Source organism: Giraffa tippelskirchi, chromosome 6 (genome assembly GCF_054371585.1).
Source record: "Giraffa tippelskirchi isolate mGirTip1 chromosome 6, T2T-mGirTip1v1.2.pri, whole genome shotgun sequence".
Taxonomy (NCBI): Eukaryota; Metazoa; Chordata; class Mammalia; order Artiodactyla; family Giraffidae; genus Giraffa; species Giraffa tippelskirchi.
Window position 1 is genome coordinate 35,031,089 of NC_137280.1, and position 24,919 is coordinate 35,056,007.

General features: G+C 37.2%; 1 protein-coding gene across 7 annotated transcripts in view; it reads right to left on the bottom strand.

The window, feature by feature from the left end:
- ZBTB10 (zinc finger and BTB domain containing 10) overlaps window positions 1-24,919 on the bottom strand; it is a 43,994-nt gene that overhangs the window by 17,809 nt on the left and 1,266 nt on the right. For all 7 annotated transcript variants that reach the window (XR_014057950.1, XR_014057953.1, XR_014057951.1 and 4 more), the window contains exons 2-3: window positions 14,435-15,323; window positions 2,781-2,879 (exon numbers count right to left, since the gene is read on the bottom strand). Coding sequence is in view for 2 of the 7 variants with exons in the window: in XM_081505112.1 (XP_081361238.1) it covers window positions 2,781-2,879; window positions 14,435-15,323 (988 nt within the window). In the remaining 5 variants the exon portion in view is untranslated. The remainder of the gene's footprint in view (window positions 1-2,780; window positions 2,880-14,434; window positions 15,324-24,919) is intronic.

The window sequence follows — 24,919 nt, forward strand, 5'->3', positions numbered from 1 at the left end:
TTCTATCAGTACAGAAAAGATAGGCTAAGGATGATGAGTATAAATATGGGGTAATTACGAAAGTAAAGTTTTTTTATTATTAGACTCATTTGTTGTTTCAGACACATTGGAGGGCAAGGTAACAATGAATTAGGGAGTTTACCAAAATCTAACTTCATCCTTAAATAAAAATCTGGAAAGTACTCCTTTGGCAATGTAAACATATCTAAAATCCCCCATAACTACTGCCACCCTATCCCAACTCATCATCAACTGTTGCCTCTAGATTATTTTCAATAGCCATCAGTTTGTCTCCAAGCTCACACCATGGTGCCTTCTTAGAGCTCATTCTCAACACAGCAATCAGACCTTTTAAAAACTTGAAATCAGAACCAGATACTACTCCACTAAAAAGTCTGCTAGGACTAATGATCTTACTCACAGTACAAGCCAAAGACTACCAATATACTACAGAGCCTTAATTATCTAGCCCTTGCTTCCAAACCACTCCCTTGGTTATTCTATTCCAACCACACTGGCCTCTGTGCTACTCCACGGTGGTAAAATGGCTACTACTTCAAAGCCTTTGCACTTTGCACTTACTCTGTCCTCTGCCTGAACACTCCTTTCTAGGATATATACCTAGCACACTCGTGCAGGAATTTAGCAATTTTTCTCCCATACACACAATTTTATAAAATGCCTGCCAAATGGGTTTTCTAAGAATTCAATTTTCTTTATCTATTTGCCAAATACATTGCCTCTTATAAAAATTAAAAGATCTTAAGATTTCCCTCTTAAGGAAAAAGTAAAAGTATTAATATCCACAATACAAAAAAAATCTCTAAGGTATTTAAAAATTGTCATTCATTACTACTACTGTAAATTGTTTTGTACTGGGAATACTTTCACTTACTGCTTTTTAATGTTAGGAAAGTCCTCTGAATCCAGTTACATATTTTAATTGTAATGCAATACTGCTCTGGGGTAAAGTGAGACACAACATTTGTGTGTGTGAGAAGGAAGAAGGTTGGGAGTAGTAGCCTGTGAAGGTTAATCAATTTTCAGTTTCACACTTCTAAATAAAGTTTTGAGTTTTATGACTCATAGCTCTTGTCCAAATCAGAGCAAAACAAAGTAAGCTCTGAGAGCAAGGACTGTGCTTGTTTACTCATCTCTGTATTTCTTAATGTCCAAAACATACACCATTCAGTGACTTCCCTGGTGGTTCACTGGTTAAGAATCCGCCTACCAATGCAGGGGACACAGGTTTGATCCCTCATCCGAGAAGACCCCACATGCCTCGGGGCAGCTAAGCCCCTGCACCACAGCATGCACCCAGAACCTCTGCTCTGTAAGGAGAGAAGCCACAAAAATGAGAAGCCCCCACTCTCAGCAGCTAGAGAAAGCCCATGCACAGGAAAGAAGACCCAGAGCAGCCAATTAAAAAAAAACAAACTTTTTTTTATAACTTCTTTCACCAGGCTTCCCTGGTGGCTCAGACAGTAAAGCATCTGCCTGCAATGCAGGAGACCTGGGTTCGATCCCTGCGTTGGGAAGATCCCCTGGAGAAGAAAATGGCAACCCCCTCCAGAACTCTTGCCTGGAAAATTCCATAGACTGAGGAGCCTGGTGGGCTACAGTCCATGGGGTCGCAAAGAGTCGGACACGACTGAGCAACTTCACTTCAACAGTTAAGATAAACCACTTTAAGGCAGTTTCTTCAGAATTATAGCTTAACTTTGGTCTGTGCACACTGTATATTCAAAAGGCCCCAAGAGCTTTCTGTAAGGAGTATCACTGTTGTCCCAACTGCTTAAAAGATTTCTAAAGCTATAGAAATTGTATCACTTTCTTCAACAAATGTTAGTTTTGCCAGGTGCTTTCTCTCTATGGATGCACACGTACACCTTTTATGTACTATTTGAAAACAACTTGCACGCTTCATCACTTTACCCTTCAACACAGTATCTTTTAGAACTTTTTCTTACATAAACTATAGTGCCTTTATCACATCCAAGAATTTTTATATTGTTAGGAATATCATTTAAACCATAGTACATATTCACTTTTCCAACTATCCCCAAGCAAATGACTCTTTTTTTTTGGATCAATGATATATCAAGATTGATGATACTGAGACCGTGGAATATACTATCACAACAAACTTTCACCCAGGCATCATGGGATCAACCTATCAACAGTGGCTTACTATCTCATGATGATTTTTAACTACTTCCCCTGGAGGTTGCAAAAATGTGTATTTTATCATTCTTCTATATTTATTAGCATGACATTCTATAAAGAAAGCTTTCTTCCTTTTTAATTTACCTATATTATTCTTTGGAATACCATGGATTCTTTATCATCTTGTGCAGGACACTTCCTGCAAAGCAGTTATAAATATCACTATTTAAAATTGGTTATTTTCTATAGTCATCAACAACCAAACTATTATTTTACATCAGAATTAGTTAAAATACACTAGTCAACTATTCTGATAATTACCATTCTCATCCCACCTATACACTAGCTAGAAGCCACAATTAACTTAATTGCTTTAAATATTTAAGAGTTTTAACATGTCTCCTTCAAAGAAAAAGAAACACCTATTCATGTATTTACCAGTCTTCTAAATTCTATAATCAACATTAGCTGCCACAGATTGAAAGTGCTTATATTAATACCTAACACTTTCCTTTAAGGAAAAGAAACTGCTGTAGGTCCTTGATAAACACATAAACATTCCAAAACTTCAAATCCTCTTAGAGGTACTCTTGCTAAAATTCTACTGTACCTACCAGCATCACCTCCTTCTTGACCAGAGTTGGCTTCAGTCAATAAATTTGCATTGACATTCCTATCACAATCTGGCCCTGAGAGTAGAGCACCATCCAGATCTGAAAAGGAGATATAGAAGTATGTTATTTACAACCACACCGTAGCCATCACCCAAAACACCACTCTCTTGTAAATGTTTCTTATGCAGACTAAATAGAGGATATTTTTAAGTACTGAATAACTACTATGTGCTTAACACTACAAGGCATAAAAGCATACATAAGACATGTTTTTCAGCCACAGGAATAACAGCACACTGGATTAGAATGAGCCTTAGAGCCAAGGTGTATTAGGTACCCTGGCTCCATTTGTATGACCACATGCCTCAATATCCTCGTATGTATCCACCTGTATCATAGACCTGATACAGAAATTTAATCAGTTAACACAAGCCAAGTATGGTGTCTGATATCCAAAAGATAGCTGCAGTTGCTAGTACTAACCAAGTGCTAGATGTATAAAATTTTACTTTTTGCACTGGTTCAGAATTGGAAAGATCAATTAATACTAGATTTGTAAAGGAAGATGTAATTCCTACATTTGTAATAGGAAGATGTAATTATTTCCCTTGAATCTGTTGCATCTCTTCTTTTTTCTACCACTGCCTTAATTCAGGAACTCATCATTACTCTCCTGGATTACTCAAACAGTTTCTTGGTCTCTTTGCTCCAAAATACAATACTTTCTTCATTTCCCACAACATTGCCAGAAAGATCTTCCTAAAACACAAGTTTTTTGTTGCTCCTTTACTTAAAAATCTTCAATGGTTCACCAGTTTTTAGGATAGTCTTCAAAATTCTTTAATTTACAATACAAGTTTCCTAATATTCAGGCTCCTATTTTGCCAATGCAGGAGATTCAGGTTTGATCCCTGGGTTGGGAAGATTCCTTGGAGAAGGAAATGGCAACCCACCCCAGTATTCTTGCCTGGAAAACCCCCAGAGAAGTCTGGCAGGCTACAGTTCATGGGATAGCAAAAGAGTCGGCCACTCACGACTTAGTGACTAAACAACAATTTATGAATCTGGCATCATCCCACTGCTGCGGTCTACTCTTGTGTTGTGAACAGCAGATGAATTAGAGACATAAGACAGACAATGAGAAATCTGGCTGTAAAGGGATAGAGTGAGATACAGGTTAAGAGTTTGGGTTTTTTTAAGGCAAAAATTAAAACATGTTTAAATGCTGAAAGGAAGAAGTCATTAGGAAAAAGAGGACACTGCAAAGCGAAGTATTGCAAAGAGAAGGAATTATCAAATTTGTAAGATTCCTAGAAAGTCTGGGATCCAGAAGCATTAGACAATCAGTATACATAGAGAGGTCTGAAGACAGGCACTTAAAGACTACATGTCTATTGGCATTTATTTTCTCTGTAACATTAAACGTAGAATGTGAAGTTACTCCCTAGAGTAAAAGGGTTGGAAGTCAAGAGAATAAGCAAGTAGTTCACATGTAAAGAAGGAACAGTAAATAGATACCAATCCTTTCCTGTTCCTTGATACCAGGGATACTATCTAGATTTTTATTTTCCCAGTATTTATCATAATGCATGACTTTAAAAGGCTTTTTCAACAGGTGTTGTTAGTTGTTGGCTTGAATAGTCTGCCCTTTTCAACCTGTTATTAAGTTTTAACTTAATCATATCTCGGGAGTTCCCTGGGAGACCAGTGGATAGAACTCAGCCCTTTCACTGCCATGGCCTGGGTTCAATCCCTGGTCATGGAACTAATATTCTGCAAGCTGCGTGGTAGAGCAAAAATATAAGGGGAAGAAAAGAATAACTTTGTCAAATTTCTGGTCTATAATAATACTAAAATATCCATAAACCATAAACTAACTGAAATCTAATGACTCTGCTTTCCTTTGATAAGTTAAATGTATTTCAACAGTCAATGAGAAATCCACACACCACATGAAAGAATAGCCTCAGCTCACCGCAACTAGAGAAAGCCTTCATGCAGCAAGGAAGACCCAGCATGCTGCTGCTGCTGCTGCTGCTGCTGCTGCTGCTGCTGCTGCTCAGTCGCTTCAGTCGTGTCCGACTCTGTGCGACCCCATAGACGGCAGCCCACCGGGCTCCCCCGTCCCCGGGATTCTCCAGGCAAGAATACTGGAGTGGGTTGCCATTTCCTTCTCCAGCATAGCCAAAAATAAATATTTAAAACACTTCAAAAAAAACTTAAAATCATTCAAACAATCTTACTCTTCCCAGTATCTTTCGAAAAAAGTCACTCTAAAGTGTGTACAGGGCATTTCTTAGAATTCTGCCAAGTAGGTTTGTAAATATAGGGTGTTTCTATTTATATAACATTCTACAGTTATTTGTTGAAGGCTTACCTCAGCTAGTTCTTAATGGACACTTCCTGTCTTCTACCCTATCTGTGAAATATTAGGATTTAGTCTGCGATCTTTAATCCTACACGGACACCAGTACAGAATGTATACCTTAACCTAAAACCTTAATAGATGGCAAATAAATTCTTTCTGAGGTCTTTCCAGTAGTTATGTATGAATGTGAGAGTTGGACCATAAAGAAGGCTGAACACTGAGTACCACAATTGGAATGCATCAAGACTCTTGGGGGTCCCTTGAACAACAAGGAGATCAAACCAGTCAATCCTAAAGGAAATCAACCCTGAATATTCGTTGGAAGGACTGATGCTGAAGTTGAAGCTCCAGTCCTCTGGCCACCTGATGTGAATAGCCAACTGACTGGAAAAGATCCTGATGCTGCGAAAGACTGAGGACAAGAGAAGTGGGGAGCAGAGGATGAGATGGTTAGATAGCATCACTGACTCAATAGACGTAGGTTTGAGCAAACTCCGGGAAATGGTGAGGGACAAGGAGGCCTGGTGTGCTGCAGTCCAAGGGGTCACAAGGAGTTGGGTGCAATTTAGTGACTGAACAACAAACTCTTTCTGTGTACAAGAACAAGTCATATCCATACTACAGATATTAAAACCCTTGAAAGGCATCAACTACTTGGCTCGTGATATCAAAAATAAATCTCCAAACAAGCGAGCTCCTCCAGGTTGACAACAGCTTTCATAAAAGCACACCGAACTTAGGAATCAATACATGCTATCACTGCTGTATCTTATTTCAAACCATCAGGAAACTTATTTGTAATCAGCTGAGTTGATGTGAATAAGATAGAAACCAGGCAACCAACCATTCATTTGATATAAGAATCATATTCTGCTTTCCCAGGAACTCTTTGTATTCATCATTTTCTCAAAAAAGCACAGGATTAAAAAATAAACTCTAGGGCTTCCCTGGTGGCTCAGTGGTCAAGAATCCACCTGCCAATGCAGGAGAGATGAGTTTGATCCCTGGTACATGTCACCAAACAACTAAGCCTGTGCACAGTAACTACTGAGCCTGTGCTCTAACGCCAGTGCTCTGCAACAAGAAGCCCTTGTATTGCAATGAGGAGTAGCCCCTGCTCCCTGCAATTAGAGAAAAGCCTGCACAGCAACGAAGATCCAGAACAGCCACAAATAAATGAGTACATTAAAAAAAATAAACCCTGATAGACGACATTCATGATCTTCCTATGGAAATCCTTCTCAAATGCATTTTCGCCAGTCAATAGGTGATCCTCCCCCAAATGAAAAACAGAAAAAAACCCAAAAAAACCACCCTTGATTTTATGCATAAAGTCCTTTTGTATATGCAATCTACATATGCAGTAAGAATATTCTTATCCTCAACCTTAAGAGGAAACTAAAGCTACTACAGTGCTGCACTGTTCTTTAACAGTATTACACTGCCTCCTGACAACATGCGCACCAAACCTGGCACTAAAGCAGGCAATTAAAAAAAGGTACAACTGCAACGTTGGAAATGAGAGTGCAGAAGTATACCCATCTTAAATTATACTCACTTACTTTCCCAGTGATACTTAATATCATTCAGTGATACTGCTAAATCAAAAAAACAAACCTATCTATAGGGACTAGACTTCCCCGGTGGTTCAGTGGTTAAGACTGTGTTTCCAATGCAAGGGAAGAAGGGAAACAGGTTCAATTCTGGTCAGGGAACAAAGATCCCATATGCCATGTGGCATGTCCAAAAAAATTTTTTTTTGTAATTTAAAAAATTAGCAAAAAATAAAATAAAACAAAAAACTATCAACATTTTGTGGCAAACCAGCCTTCACTTTATTAATCTCTGGGTATTTCCCTACTGGTCTAAAGGCTAAGACTCCACACTCCCAGTGCAGGGAGCCTGGGTTCAATCCCTGGCCACAATCGCTCACGCCAACTAAGATCCAATGCAACCAAAAAAAAACTACAAAATTTTAAGTGTACCTAGTTATAAGCTATCATTGTCCTTTACACACATTTTTGTCTATCTTTGAAGCAACTGCCACCTCTGAATTCATTTTTTATTCTTCTCTGACATCTCATTCATGGGTTTTTAAAAAACCTGATTACCAACCAATGGAAAGGATGACATGGTAGAAATCTCGGCCTTTACCTTCTCCTAAAATTTTAACAATCATAACTATTTTCTCCACAAGGAAATGAATAGCAATATTTACCTACTTCACAAGGATACTATGAAAAGTAACATCAGTAAATAAAAATAATGTACAAATTATGAAGTGGAACATGAATCATGATGTCGTTAAATGAGGTCAATCTTGGGCCATGTGGTTTACAGGCTTCTCTTGGACCACAGGGGGCACAAGTGTCCCTTCCAAAGCACCCAGTGCTTTGCGCAGCACCTGCCTGTAAGTGCTCCACAAAACAATGCTGGGAAGGAGGTCTTCCTGACCGCTTGTTTTTGGTTCTCAAAATTCCACACATGAGGCACATGGAGACTAATCCAGATTTTCTTAAAACACAAATATTCTCAAAAAGAATGACATATGAGAGCACATCAGAAATCGAGGTTATAGAAACAATGACAGCTCCATCCTACAGAAACTCAGTAAGATCTATTCAATTTTTGTTTTCATGTAAATATATGCTATGCTAAGTCACTTCAGTCGTGTCCGACTCTGTGCGACCCCACAGACGGCAGCTCACCAGGCTCCGCCGTCCCTAGGATTCTCCAGGCAAGAATACTGGAGTGGGTTGCCATTTCTTTCTCCAGTGCATGAAAGGGAAAAGTGAAAGTGAAGTCGCTCAGTCGTCTCCGACTCTTAGCCACCCCATGGACTGTAGCCTACCAGGCTCCTCCGTCCACGGGATTTTCCAGGCAAGAGTACTGGAGTGGGGTGCCATTGCCTTCTCCGCATGTAAATACATACTAGCAAACAAATTTCTCTGAAGACAGTTTCTGAGGACTAAGGCTAATTTTATTTCATAAACTGTTATATTTTTCCCTTCGTTCATTGCAGTCAAGGGTTTTTTCCTTTTTCAGTGATGAGTAAATTCAGTTGCAAACTTATTATATAAAGCACCCTTGACAGTTCTATGGCAGCCTAGAGACTCAACAAACTGGTTTCCCTTTACCCCCAAACTCAGTGATGATTCAAGTGACAGACTAGGCTCCACTGTTTCTTCTTTGCTCCTATTCAAACAAGGTTGTTACTTCTTTCATGACCGGGCCTTAACAGGTCTCTTCAGGACTTTCTCCCCTCCAATCCATGAATAACACCTTCCAAATGCTTTTATGTTAAAGGCAAATAAATAAACAAGATTGCATCTCTAATTGAGAACCTCTCACTGCTCACAGTCTGTGAAATAAAATTTACAATTTATTACCATGTCAGAGAATTACAACCTGGCCCCAACCTATTGACCCCACCTCACTATCCCTACTACACTCCCCTTTCTATTCACTTACTCCCTTCAATTTCTTGCCACTTTGCACCCTCTCCTGGCAAACTCCTACACAAAAGAAGATCCAACTCTGTGAAGCTTTCTTCAACTCTTAATGAGAAATCAGGAACCTCCCCCACTGCACTCTGCCATACTTCTGATTTTAACATTTATCACATTGCACTGATACGTTTCTACCTCACAGCCATCCTACTGCGAACAAGTTCTCAATCTTGAGAGCAATATCATCTAACCTGTTCGCTCAGTTTCGTGTGGACTCAAAAATTTTACTACCAAATTTCCTCTTATGAAGTGGAAAGTCATTCTGGGGTCCCAGAAAAGTAGTAGTTGGTTGTAATATGACACTTCTGGTCACCCCAGAATACTAAGGCTATATCAGAAATAAAAAATTCAGTCTTAAAAAATTCTCAGGGGCTGACATTAACAGGGTTTAGAAAACTTAACACCCTCAGCAGGTAGAAAGCATTACAACTGATCCACAAAAGCCTTCTTCAACATGCAGTTTCAGTCTGACCAAAAAATTCTGTTTCCTTAATGCTTATAACTTGAAAAGAAAAATCATTAATGCAGCCACCCCTTGGATCAAGTATGGCAGAGTGGGATGGAAAGGAACACCAGGCAGAGGAAAATAAAGGAGAAGGAAAAAAAAGATGGCAGAATATTCCTACTACCATACAGTTACTTACTATCATCCTTTTAAGATTAAATATTGAAGTGTTATATATTAGTATAACTTCTAGTCCATTAGGTAATGGTGGACATTTATTTTTTAAAATGAGCATCAGCCCTTCAAACTACCACTGACTACCCAACTAACAGTTTCTAAAGAAAAGTGACTTTAAATTACTTGTAGCTTGTTCTTCGTAATATACTCTAAAGGATGCCTGAAAGGTAGGGCAGTACATCTGGAATCTCCTAAGAAAGAACTAATCTAGGCCCACAAACCTGCTATGTGGAACGTTTGGGATGTAGGATACATACATTTTCAGATTTTAGGAAAGTAATAACTATGATACCCCCAGAGGGGCCCAGGGTGGCATCCTGTAATCAAAACATATTTCTGCAACAAAACATATGGATGTTCACATTTAAGGAAAGAAGTAAAAAATACAAATTGGTTTTGCTGCCAACTGAATAGCAGGTTTTGTTGCCAAAATGATTTTTTAAAAGCTTTGGTTAATTTTTACAGCCTTCAATTTCATAATTATAAAATTTTCTTTCCTTCTAATTATAGAGACATTCTGTATGATAAACTTAAGTCAAGTTAAGTGGCGGAACCAAGTCCAAAGTCCAAATCTTCTTCACTAAGTCTAGGTTCCATGGTTTTTGAACATTTTAAGTAGTTCATACAGTAAGTTTATATGGCATGGTCAAAATATGGAAAAGTCTCAAATTAGATGGCCAATGTTCAAAGCTGTAAAAATATTTTAAATTAAAACAAACTAACCCCTCGTGTTCTGGAGCCCTCATGCCTAGTCAGATCCCGCACAACTAAGATCCGACTCAGCCAAATTAAGTAAAATAAAGAAAGCATTTCAAGATTCTGGAATCTCTGAAGTGATCCCCTATATCAACTGTCACCCCAAAATATGTAGGAGCCTAAGTACTGGTTGGTAGACAACTTTAGTAGAAGTAATAATTCACTAGTTCAAATATGACTCATTAGGGTATCTTAAAGACATATAGTTTGAGCATTCTTCTCTCAAATTTGTTTTCTATACACTTGAATTATATGCTTTTCAACCAAAAGACAATCACACAAATTGAAAATGTTAAAGCTTAATTAAACCTGGTTTCAACTCTACTTGTAAGAATCAATAAAAATTCACAAATGCCACAAAGCAAAAAAAAAAAGTACAGATGAGAGAAAGGAGCTTTTAGATTCTTTACAAACTCTAAATTATATCCTTTGATCAAATAAAACCACCGGGCAATCTGAGTATTTGTACATCATTATGAAAAATTCAATCATCTATATGAAATTTTACCAGCTTTTATTAAAGACAAAAATCAATTATATAACCTACTGCTGTATTTACTAGAAAATGCTTTTAAGAAAACTGTCTTGATGTCAATTATATAAAACCCCACTGGAGAAATTCCTTTCAGAATTCAGTACCAGAAAGTTTGTCATCCTGTAGTACTGTTCCCTTATTCTGAAGAGCTGCTTATCATCTTAGAGCCAATAAAAAGGTTAATTAGGCTAACCATATTAATACTATTGACTAGCACACTGTTTTATTGCTAAAAATTTTATTTGTATTTGTTTCTTGTCAGAAATTTCAAAATCTTACTAAATGCATATATATACAAATGTATTACATGAAGAGTACAGTTATTTACAATGGCTGCAACTTTCTAGTGTGACTGGCACAAACAATACAAAAATAGAGATTCAGAAAGCCCATGTTCCATGAGTCCAGAGTAGATAAAAATGGGATTAACACCTGACTTGTTCTAACAGCATAGATGAAAACACTGTGTAAAACAATTAAGGCACTGGTTACTTTTGCCCCTATACAACTTAATTTCTAATCTTAGATTTACATGTACAAATCAAAAATGATTTGAAGGGAATCCCAGCAGAGTCAGATAATAGGTATACTAGCCTAAGATTTTAAAGAAATACCATTATGAATATAACCTCTGATAAACTTTATCTCAGAATCTTACATTTCTTTATGAAGCACCCAAATACCACCTTCAACAGTATATGGCAAGAAGACAACATTATTTATAGCCTACAAACAGTAGGCTTAAGAAACTGGGAAATCACAGTTCCTAAAAGAGAGCCACAAATCCAAATATGTCAAGCACTGCTTATAGACTAAATGCATAATTCACCGTGACTTTTCAGATGATTAGGTAAAGAATTTTAGATACATTTAAACGCATTATTTCACCGAAAGTTTTCACTATTTTTTCAATAAATAAGCAGTACTGTGGACCTCTAGACGCTTTAAATGAGCCTCAATTTTTTAAAAGACTGGGTCACCAGTTTATAAATTGCCAAGGTTTTAATGTTGGGCAGCCCTAAAGATGGAACCTGCCTCTATTTTTAGTAACTGAAAGACCTTGGTAAATACAGACCCACTATGTTCTTTCTCTATTGCTCAGAATTTGCCTGGAGAGTTCTAGTCAATTCTGTGCACCAACATTTCATCAGGGTGAAACAAACTGCCTGTGACCATTAAGAAAGATGTAAAAAGGGTTTGGAATTCACAAGGCAGGAGGTATAGCACTTAGCCTAAAAGAAGGGGACTTCAGGGGAAATTTTTAAAATATTAACACCTGAAGGGTTACCAGGTTGATTTAAGAGATTAGAGGTTAGGCTCAGATTATACTACTAAAGATGGCAGAATTAGGAAGTTAAGGAGAAGCAAATTCTAGCTCAATATAAAGTAACTTCCTTATAATCATACTCATCCTACATTAAAACAAAAGGTCAAGCTGAGGCTATTAGACCACCTATCAAGAATCTGGTACAAAGTACACTGCACTGGAAAACTGATTTTAAAAAAATCTTAATCTTTAAGGGGGACTAAGATGACCACGACAGCTATGTTTTTATGTTGCCATTTTTCAAAATAACCCTATAAAAGTAGCATAGGCTAAGAAGGAGGAAACTGAGGGCAAGTGTTTAGCTTAATTTGGTTATGGTAACATAGTAAGTAGCAGAACTCATTTACAAAACCTGATTCAATTTGGGCTCTTTCCTCTATCAGTAACTCATAGCACCATCACCTGTAGAGCTGACAAAAATTTCAACTACCAGGCCACATCCCAGACCAATAAACCAAAATCCCTGGCAGGGACAGTCAGGCATCATGATGGCTAAAGTTCCCAAGCAATGCCAACATGCAGCCATGATTAAGACCCACTACTCTACACCAAGGGTTGGCGATAAAGCTTTACCTGAACACACTCCTGTTCATTTGTTTACATACTTTCTATGACAGCTTTCATGCTACACTGACAGTTAAGTAACTGCCTTCACGACCAGCAAACCCCAAAATATTTACTGCTTGGCCCTTTACAGTAAAAATTTTCTAGCTCTGTATCATATCATGTTCTAGCTCTTACAGGATTTTCTGCCACTGAACGAACATGGATTCAGAGGCACCAAAAAGTTATTAAAAGTTTTAACAGCGGGAATGTAGCACATCACTGATATAACCAAATTTCAGTTAAGCAAGGTTCATCAGATATTAAGGTGGCATCAATGACAGAATTATCTTTTTTATAAGCTATCAAAGATAAAAGCATATTAGAGTACCAAAAATTATGATAGACCTAGTGCATTGATACAACCTCAACTAGGAGTTGCTTATTAAGATGATAATCACCAGTAATGTTATTTTTGAAAGTATGCACTGTGGTTCTAATTAATACTGCTTTTCTTCTCTTTGAATCACTCCAATTATGTGTGGCATTAGTTTTAAGAATGAGGTTAGCTTAGTTAGTTTTGTCAATCAACTACTATGCAAAAAACAATCTTACTCCTTATATTCCGTGTACCTATATTTAAAAAAAAAAACACTACAGGCCTCCCACCGTACTGTTAACTGAGTAATTCATGCAGTAGGAAAAAAAAATGCAATTCTAACTCTGAGAACTGATTCAAGATCTTCTACATTAAAAATTAAGCCAAATCAAAGTGCTGCTAAGTCTATCATTAATACTTTTAAGAAACCACCTCTGGGATTTTATTGCTCAAGACTCGACAAGTTTGAGGGGAAAGCTCAGCAAACAGTATTCATTATACATGTATCCTGATTTCCATGTGATTTCTACCAATGAAAACTAAACCCAAACCTAAATATCCAGGGAAACAATTTCACAGGATTATGGCATTTTGCCCTTTGGGAACTAAAAACAATGATTCTTTTAAGTGAAAAGCACTCCATACCCAGGTAATCACCATCATATAAATCAGACACTGAACAGTTACAGATCTCTCAGGCAACACAAGCACTAAATGATATATGATAGTGGTGGACATGGTCAAGTCTGGGGTCCACAAAGGAAAACCTCAAACCCACTAGACTACTTCAAATAAAAGTAAGTTATACAAAGACAATTAAGTTAAAGTTTCAAATCTATTTTCACTCTTCAACAATGGTCCTCCTCACTTTATTTTTCAAAAAAAACAACAACACTAAAGATGTGATATGCAAAGGCTCTTATAGTCAAAAGAAAGGTCTCAGAGGCCCTTCTTACTTAACTAATGCAAATGAGAATGAAAATGAGGAAACGGGGACAAACTTAAAATATTCCAGTTTCTGTAAGATTTACGGGGAGAACAGAACAGTGAGTGGTTCTAAACAAAATAGAATCCCATTAACTTTTGCAAAATTCTATAAAACAAATATTAACTACAAAAAATTGAGAGTAAAGAATGCTAACTAAATCTCAAAAACGTTCTGAAGTGACAAACAAATCACATATTACAACCAAAGATTTTATCTCTTCCAGCACTGGGTACAAAAAGTGAGCAGAGGCCACAGACCAGGAAAATCAAAGAACTATACATAGAGTCCACATGCCATAAAATGTGGGCAAATTCCTGATTATTTAACACAACCTTTGAGAAACCCACATATACATGTGTAGAGAAAAAACTAAGATATACCAAATCTTACATTTGATACAAGATTATATAAGATGTATGATTGTTCAAGTCATTTTTTCCCTTCTATTAAAGACTCAAATTTACTATTTCTTATGTATATTACTTTAATAATACACACAAGATTATATCCAACCAGAATGAGATTAAAAACTGAGACACCTCTGTATATATTCAATACAGTATTTACCTGGTTCTTCCTTGATGAAAGACAAATCTTCCTCTGGATAGGCAACAGGTGGCTGCATCACTGAGCAATCTTCTAGATTTGTTTCATTATTAGGTGGTATATTATAAACAAATCTCTTTGTAGCTTGGGTTTTTCTCCTTGTTTTGCCAGTCTCTTGAATCCCCTGGGAGCCCATATTATTCCAAATAAACACTTTTGTTTGACCTTGAGACTCATTTTCTGTCAACTCAGGTGAACCATCCTGGACCCAACTACTGTCATTCATTTGGTAGTTTTCTATTTGGCCCTCGTCGACATTACAACCATCATTTTCAATTTTTACGTTACTTGCCAAACTGGTAAGATTTTGTGTTGCCCAAAAACTGGCCATTTTTTGATCCCGTGATGAAGACAGGCCATCTCTATTAACCGGTTTTCTATTATTATAGTCCACAACTACAGACTCTGGAGCTTCCGACTTAATGCTTATATTTAAGGCATCTTTAATGAAATTTCGGCAAGTCTGAACAACTTCACTCATTTGAAGATAGCTGGCCACTGTCATTACTTCAATGGCATTTTGGCTTGTGAGCACCAGGTTACCAGAATACAAGAAGTCCAAGATGACTGAAAAACCTTGAACTGCAGCAATATCTAAATGGGTAGTATTGTTTTGGTTAGGGCTTTCTTTGTTTGAAAAGCAATATAAAGTCTTAAAGAAACGGCTGCCTGCAACCAGGATGTTCTTATGAGCTTTAAAGATTTTTCCGCTCACCACAATGCTGACATCACAAAGAATACCTTTCTTCCTCTGTTCATTTAGTTGTCGAAGAAGTTGATAGCAATAAGAGTTCTCATTTGGCCTACTATTAAAGTCACAGTACCCCTCCTCTGATGGTATTTCTGACTCCTGCAATAGACGGAAAACATTAACATTAAATTTTATTTACTTTTTAAAGCCTCCATACCAAAGACAACAAATCATTGTCAATGTAACTTTTAAAAAGCACTATCAAATACACTAATCTGTTAGTAATCATTACATATTTTGAGACTGAGGTGTTCACAATCTAAAAGAGAAAGGGTGTAAACAGCTTGCTGCAATCCACTGCTTTCATTAAAAAAAAAAAAACAGAAACATCCTGAGGATTAGAATTGTTTAAAGCATACTGTGTATCAGGAGAATTATTTAAAATTAAAACAGGGAATTCCCTGATGGTCCACTGGCCATTGCCTGAGTTCAATCCCTAGTCAGGGAACTGAAATCCAACAAGTTAAGTGATATGGCCAAAAAAAAAAAAAAAAATTAAATTAAATTAAATGAAAATAAAAAAGTGATTGTTTTCTCACGTAAAGAAACATTCATAAGAATCAAATTAATCTGCCTTATCTCTGTAACTGCTAAGAACACAGTTGTTTTTCTGGTTGAACTTAAAATATTCAGATTAAAATATGTTCAGCATCTCATTCTATTTAAATTATTAAAAAAGTGAATTTTAAAAGTCTTGGCAAATATTGAGTCAGACAATTTAGGTCAACAAAGTTAATCATATCTAACTATGCAGTCCATGGGGTCGCAAAGAGTCGGACATGACTGAGAGACTGAACTGAACTGAAAGAGAAAGTAAGGTAAGACACTAATTTAAAAAAATGTGCTTCAAACTACAGGAATACCCAGTTATATAAATCCCCAATCAATTTTCAAAATGACTTATCTCTTTAGGATCATAAATACTACCCATCAGGTAAAATTTCTGAACTCAAAATACTTAATGTTTATAATCTTCCCTCTTATCAAATCTTTTAATTACTCATTAAGTTCAGTTTAGCATCACTGTAAGTTACCATAATTTCCTGTAAAATAATATGGTATCAACAGCAAGAATAAAGGAATATGATCTAGATTTTGGAATGCTGCCTACACTAGTTATTAACTATGTGTCCTTCCTTAAACTAATAAAGCAGTAAGTACTAGCAGTGTTTCTAAATAAGAACTTCAGGTCCTATTCACAGTCACTAGGTGGGTGGTGGTAGTTTTGTCGCTAAGTCATGTCTGACTCTTGTAACTCCATTGATTGTAGGCCACCAAGCTCCTCTGTCCATGGGATTCTCCAAGTAAGGATACCAGAGTGGGTTGCCATTTCCTTCTCCAGGCACTAGGTGGGTAAGCTCCCTAAATTAGGCAGGTGTCTATTCTTTCTTACCATGGGGTCGCTAAGAGTCAGACACGACTGAGCGACTTCACTTTCACTTTTCCCTTTCATGAACTGGAGAAGGAAATGGCAACCCACTCCAGTGTTCTTGCCTGGAGAATCCCAGGGACGGCGGAGCCTGGTGGGCTGCTGTCTGTGGGGTCGCACAGAGTTGGACACGACTGGAGCGACTTAGCAGCAGCAGCAGCTATTCTTTCTTAAGTGTTAAAGATTCATTATTTTCTTTGGCACAAAATATTAAATACAAGTCGTAATAATACACATGTATACAGGTCTATGAGTAGACAGAGTCTGGGAAAAACACAGAAAAGATACATACTGGATTGTTGGATGCTGGGAGGACTGATGTGCTTGGAGAGGAATAGAGAATGGGGGGGCCGGGGGCAGGGTGTAGGGAACAAAGTTGTTAGGACCACAAAAAAATTCTCATAGAATATTATAAATGGTGCTGAGATTCTAAGCAATCCCACATCTCCATTTAACTGTGCTCAGTTTCTTCAGTTGTGTCAACTCTTTTCTACCTTATGGACTGTGTAGCCCACCTGGCTCCCTTGTCCGTGGATTCTCCAGGCAAGAATACTGGAGTGGGTTGCCATGCCCTCCTCCAGGGGATCTTCCTGACCCACAGATTGAACCTGGGTCTCCTGCACTGCAGGCAGATTCTTTACCACTAGCATCACGTGGGAAGCAACCTCAACATGGGTATAGCTTAATCACATAAACATTAGGTTCCATTCTGAATTCTGAATACAGCGCGTCATGCATATAATAATCCTGAAACTAAACCACATCACATGATCCATCTAAGAATTTTCGTGCTGTTTCCAGGTATGAGAAGTCAACTGAAACAGAATAAAAATGCCAGAATTCCAGGACACATCAGTATTTCACAGTAATAATGAAACATTACAGATAATCCTGCAAATCTGGAGTATACGATCGCTACAGAATGAAGCACAGGAAGCAGAGAATTCCCTCTGCACTTCCAACTGACCCTTGGCAGCATCCCTATCACTTCCCTATCACTTAATTAATGATTAAGTGTATCATTAATTACACTTATACTCTAACCCCACCCCCACATTCTTGCTCTGTCATACCAAAATATCCCATATTCTGAATCCGTTATTTTCTCCTATTAGACACCCAATCATAAGCAAAAACTGCTAACAGCCACAGATGGAATAAAGCAACCAAGTAATTCACGATTAAGTCCCAAATTTTTGCTTCTGGGGGCTGGAAGAAAGGAAGTGAGGTAACAAGATATTTTAACTTGTATATCTTGTACATAAAACCAGTATGCTGTGAAGTTTCCAACTACTTAGCAAAGGGATGGGAAATGTTTAGGACTCTATACAAAGAACTAAATGAATCCTAAAAATGTCTAAAGTTGTTACTGCTGTAATTTTCTATAGACTCATCATACCGTTTATGAGGCTACCTAAATAAGACTTTTTATTAATTTGCTTATGCTCTCTACTCACTACAGAAAATTTCCAAACTACATTGCTCTATGATGCAGACTTAAAAGTAAGCTTTGCTGTGCATGTAATACCTGCCCAGCAAAGCTCATTTGGTTCAAAGTTCTAACAGATACTGTAGTAACAGTAAGAGCAAAAAATTTGGCAGCACATGGTAAAGTGTCTGTGGAAGCAGTGAATTAGCCTTTACAAGTCAAGAAGTGCTTCAAGTTTATGCATTAAGCAGTTCAAACACTTGAAGAAGGAGATGGCTATGTCATAGCAGTCATTTTAGGCCATGGTCACTGTGTTCTGAAATTTCTGGGCCAGTCCCAATTTCTGTAATTCTCTGCCATTATCACACCAAATGTCCTAATTTTTAAAAATAACTTAAAGACAAAAGCCTATCCACAAAAATATTTGTCCATTCCACTTTTGACACACGCTATACAAGCCAAACACACTATTCAACAACTATTTTTATTCATTACTACTGTAACAGAATAGTAATGTTACATGCTACAAACAGCCCTAGCAATTTCTCCTTCTGTACTGATCAGAGCACTATGCCATGTTTCTGTAGCACATATTATATATGCTCTTCACAATGAAGAGTTTACCAATCAAGAGTACATGTACTCTACAAGGGGAGTATTATTGAGGATAGGGGTAAAATGAAGCAAGAAAGCACTAAAATAAACTGTCAATGTTACTTGCTAAACCAAATAAATTCCTAGTTACTAAAGACAAAAATAACAGTAGGTCCCTAAGAACTTAAGTCATCTCTATCTCTCTGGTTCCCTCTTTAACATTCTATGTCCATTCTTAGTATATTGATAAACATGAGATACCACTGATAAAAATACACTGATAAAAAGGTTTAAGTATTTCCAGAACTGATTTTTTTAAAGACTAGTTGGAAAATTTTCTATTCCCTTTCCCAAAAAGGAAAACACAACTTAGCCAAGCATTAGTCTAAACTAGATAAACAAGGAGACTAAGGAAACAGACATTCAGATTAAAAAAAAAAAAAAAGACAATGTGTTACACCAGAGATTCTATAAATATGAAAAGTCTCCTGTTATTTTTATCTGTGGAGATGTCCATAAGTAAAATTATTTTTAGAGACCTTAATTAACTCTTCCAAAATTAAGAAAATATAGAAGTATGTATTTGGTTAAAATCCTCAGTTTATTATCTTCAAATTTATTTCCAGAGAGGCCAAAAGTAAACATTTTAATCAGAGAAAAAGCTGCTAAAAGCTTGAAAAATCTTGACTTTACTCACTTATTTAATAAGCATTAAGTGAATGCCTGTATCAGACAGGTTCTACACTGGAAACGCAAAATGATTTAGTTCCCAGCCTAAAGTTATTACTACTGAGCAAGATTCTTAAGATACTGAAGAGTATAACAAGAGCTTTAAGAGAGCAGAGAGGTGGTGAACCTAATCCAGTTTCTGGGGGAGTTTGGGTGAGATCTTTTTTTGAAACAAAGATCTGGGCAGAGCCTTGAAGGATGCAAGAGTGGAATGAGAGGATGAGAGTCTAAGCAAATGAGACAGCATAAGAAAAAGAACCAAGAATGTCTACAACATCCTCACAATTCTTGATTTATGAAAAACTCCAAAGTGATCCAAAAAAGTCCAAGAAATGCAAATATGCTCTTAATGTTTTTGGAGCTAAGTGTCTATAACTTGCACCAGATTATCTAGAGATCTGAACCCTGCACAAAATTAAGGACCACTGGTATAGGTGCCTACAGAGTTTTAGAATGATTTGACTGAATTAACTGATAAAGAGATGACTGTGGTAGCAAAGTGGAGGATAATTACCAGGGGATGACACTGGAAATACTGTGACCAGGGCAAGCCACTGTTAGGTGTGCAGCATACCTACAACAAACAAGGACCCTAACTAGGTAAGACAGATAACAGTAATGGGGGGAGGGGAAGTGAGGCAGAGCCCGGAAAATTTCTAAAGTAAAATCCAAACTTGAATGATTAATTAGATTTCACGGCAGAGGTGTGGAGGGAGATCATAGGGTATTTATTCACAGCATTCCAGCTGGGGGAACTGGGTAACACCTGCTACTGTAGAGAACCCAAGATCACACTACCCAGTCTCCCCACTCTTCTGAGAGAGACAGGGGGAGAGAGAAATTCAGCTGAAGTTAGCTATCTGTAGTCAATGCACAAATGATTAGAAAATGTTACTGGCTAAAAAAAAAATCAAGTACTTAGTATTTACTTCCCTACCCAGAATTCCAGTCCCCTTTTGATAAATGGATTAGTAGGAAAAAAATATTTCAAACACAAAGTGTAAAATGAAAGCATTAAAAACATAAAAATCTTTTGTTGCTGCAACCCACTGGAACAGTATACTGAAAGTAAAAATATCAATATCCATTTACAAACACAAATTCTAAAACTCAAATTCCATTTCTACTATGAGGACAAACAAGGCCACAGTGAGCATGATGCCAAATAAATGCCTGCTAGTAGTATTGAGAAATTATGTAAGTCAGTAGATAAAGGAATATCTCCTTTGAAATCAGTATCTCTTCTCTGATCTCCTTGAGTGATGACCTTTTCTCTTGCAATTTAAGTATTAATACTATCCCCAGAAATTGTAAATCCATAGGTCTGGGGTAGATGTCTTCAGGTGATTACAACTTCCAGCCAATTTTATCTGCCAAAAATATGCTTTATTACCAGCTCTCCTCAAAAACCACATACATACCAACAGGTGCTTCTACACATCAACTTACACATATTTCACTGTGGTTCTCCTCCGCTTAAAACTGCTAAGTGGTTTGCCCAACAGAAAAAAATACAATCATTTCAACATAAAAGGATCATCCATAACCTGCAGTCTACCCAAACTTGATTTTTCATCTTGCTGAATTAAATCATCTGCTTCTCAGACACATCAAGGCTTCAATTTCCTTTATGCTCAAGCTGTTTCCAACTCCAATGCCTAGAATGCCCTCCCCTCTTCAACACTCACTCATTTAACACAAGTTAGGAGCCAATTCTACAAGGTTCTCCCAACCTTCACAAATAGAATGATGACTTCCTTTAGCATCTTAACTGTAACTTGAATATATTTCTAACATGGTAGCTATCATTTTACTGCAATGTCTCTCTCTCCTTACTAGAGTACAAGTTTCTTGAGGTCAGAAAAATGTCTTATTTACATAGGTTTATCTTCAGTGCCTTGGAATCTACCTAATAGGGAGGTAAGAGGGAGAAAAAAGTCCCTAGACACATTATAAAGTATAATCAAAAACACAAGGGAAAAGGAATCAGCTTTTACAAACACAATGAATGCCTGCTAGAACCTATATAAATATTACACAAATCGGTTATTTAATGGACCGTAGGCTCCGTGGTTGTCTGTAAAATCTATTTCTCCTTCCCAGTGAAAGGTTTTCAGTCTTTCTTCCAAAATCCTTAAAAAAAACAATTTAATTTTTGCCAAATGCAAAGAAGGCTGGAAGGTCTGTCTCACCTTTGCTTTTGCTGCTCACCAACATAGTCCAATTAGTAATTTTAATCAGATCACTGATCTGAATTAAGTATTTACTTTCTGGAAAGGTTAACTAAGTTTATAACAGTAACACACCTGAACACATGTTTTAGGCTTACTAAACTGGAAAGAGTTGACAGAATGTGTGATTTAGGCTATGAAAATTTCCCAACTGGGTAGAAAGTAATCTGAACCAAGATACAGTGGTAATCAGTGTTATTAAAGCAGTTTTAAAGTCCTCTGGGCCAAATGGTCAAATCTTATATAAGATTTGACTTATATAAGTCACTAAACCAGACTCTCAAAATATACACAGTCAGTTGTTACTCAAAATAGAAATTATATGTTGTCCCTTACATCCTTATAAAATACAAGGATCTTTCAGAAATAGAACTATGAAGAACAGATTCTGAGAGCATCTGTAGACTCTTGCATGAGCAATTCTTAACAATCAAAATAACAGAATATCAAAGGTTTTAAGAATGGGCCCCTGGGAATTCCCTGGCAGTCCAGTGGTTACTTCCACTGCAGGGGACACAGGTTCTATCCCTAGTCAGGGATCCTGCCCACAAGTAGCAAGGCAGCCCCCCCCACCCCGCCACCAAAAAAAAAGAATATGCCACAGTCTCTTGGCCACCAGCATGATTTTTCCCTTACAGAAATCGTAAGAAAAAGTAAAGTAACCTTTATTCACATACTAAGATTTGGCTAAACTCCTCACAAAAAACCGACTCCTTAAAATTAAAGAAAAAAAGTGGGGAGGGGGGATAAAGGGTGTGAACTAAGTCCCAACTTCAAACTTAATTCTTGCCTGAGGAACTACAAAACTATTTCAGTAATTTTAAGGCAGGAGAAAGCTCATGCAAGATATTCTTCATGAAGATGTGAAAAATTGCATGTGCGATGAGAATGTTCAAAGAACCTGAACGGCCAAAGTCTCTAAAAGCATGAAAAAAACTGGCTTGTTCTCTAGAATCAAGAGTGATTCCATGAGATTAAGTGGCTTGCAAACTGAGAAAACCAGTAACATTGAGACATGAGGTACCAGCTCCCCCCACCCCACAGAGTTAGTTATTTCCAAAGGAAATAAGTAATGGTGATAATAAATAATGGTTATCATTTACTAAGTGACTAGGTGCTGGCATATACACTTTGCATACATGAAGAAACTGGAAGTTAACTCATTTACCTGTCAAGAAAGAGGATTAGGACTCAGGGCCCCCTACTTTTAAGCTCAAGAAGGCTCTTACAGACTGTGTTATACTGCCTCCTGCAGGTAATCAAAAATGATTAACTGTGCACAGGAAGAAATAAGTCAGTTCTTGAACCTGTCACTCATGTATTAACAAGACAAAAAGATCCTATAGGTGGTACCTGGGGTCAGTTACAAGGTAATACCCCAAAATAAGCTTAGAATGAAAACAGAAATGATTAGGATCAGTTCAGAGTGGAAACATCCAAAATCCAACCAAGGGAACCAATAAATAGCCTTAGACAAACAGGAATGACTTACTAAATTGTATTATTCTCAGTCTAATGAAATAATACCCTAAGAGAAAGAAGTTGGTCTGCAGATTATATTGTAAAAAGGGAGTTTCAAGGGGGCAAAGGGTAAGGGAGGGATAATTCAGGGATTAAGTTTAGAAAAGGTTTTACCTAGGGATGAATTCCCTAATCCAGATATATGTCTAGGGGAGAGGAATACACCATGCTAAGTCTATCATAAGGTTATCCAACTAATTCCCCCTTCCTCTGATTTCAGGTTCACTAAGCAGCTAATTGTAATAATTTGCACTCCCATTCAGATCTGTCTACACAGACTACACCGAAGAAGAGTAACTGGCCCACTGAATTAAGAAAATTCAGTTTGATTGTCCTTTCAGATTTTTCTAAATAACCAACTAATCACTTAGAAAAGCATACTTTCATTTTCACAAGCCCTCCACCTCATCATACTTAAGTACTTCAGGAATATATAACACGTTGAAGCCTCTAGACTCCTGTTCTGTAAAATGTGAACAGAATAATTACTTGCCAAAATAAGGGACATCTGTGTTTGGCATACAGAAGACAAGTCTGGCACTCCAATGCCCAAGCTCACAAAGCTAGTAATTGCAGAAAGCTGAGATGTGAACCTAGATTTACTCCAAAACCTTTTTTTTTTCCTTCCTCCATTGCAACATTCCTTATAAAGGCTAGTCTCATTTATAACCAAGAACTGTAAGACTTGGGACAATTTACTTAACCTTTCCGGGCCTTACATCTTTAAATGACCTTTCTTGTAGGGCTTAGGTAACTACAAGTTGTGCAAAAACTGTTGCCACTGTCCCCCTGAGAAAAACAACCCTATGCTTTAACGTTAAAGTCTCAACTTCTGAGAAATTTCTGGGCTACAGGGTTATTAGACAGTGCCTAATTAACTCCACTAAAAGTGTTCGAAACAGCAAGATCACTCCAACACACAAAGGGACTAGTATCTGAAAGGTGACTTTCTGAGATCAATGCCCGGCTACCTATACAAAAGCATGAATTCCAGCCACAACCACAGGTTGTCTTAGGAGGACTGATTAACATCTGCTCAGCTTGAAAAGAGATTATCAAAATGATAAGACTATTATCTTTAGTCTAGAAATACTAAGACAAGATCTAAGAACTGAAGTACCGTTTACCTGTTTTATAACTAAGAACTTATGATTTTGGTAAATACATTCTCTACCAGTTCGAATCAACTAGTTGGTAGAAGTAACTTTACATTCAACATTTCAAATATCCTAAGTTTAAAGTAAACTACATTTATATGAAAACTTTTTGAAAAAGGGGATTACAGAAAATCTCAGCACAGAAATCTGGAGAGAAGGAAGCAAGTAAAAACTACCACAATTTACCAAAAGCATACCTTTGGAAAGAGAAGTTCAACAAAAAGTTTAAGGAGATGAATTTAGTATAATCATTCACGAAGTCTTATCCAAATAGCTTCCTCTACATTTACATACTACTCTCATATTTCACATTATCCTGACATGATAAAAAGAATTTTCTCGGTTGGATGTTCTCCTAAAAGGGGTAGTAGCGTCAAAGGTTAAGGAAAGAGTTTAATTCATTCTTCAAAGAGTTACCAGATTTGACTTCCAACAGCACGCTAAAAGACTACCAACATTAAAGCAGCTTTTCTAACATCACAGCTAATAACATTCTAACCACAAAGCCAACCTTACAGGGTTAAAACCTTCAATCTCGCTTATTAAACTTTCCTTCTGATTCAATCTGACGGGCAAAGAAATCTGAGTCATGAAAAAAATTAAAT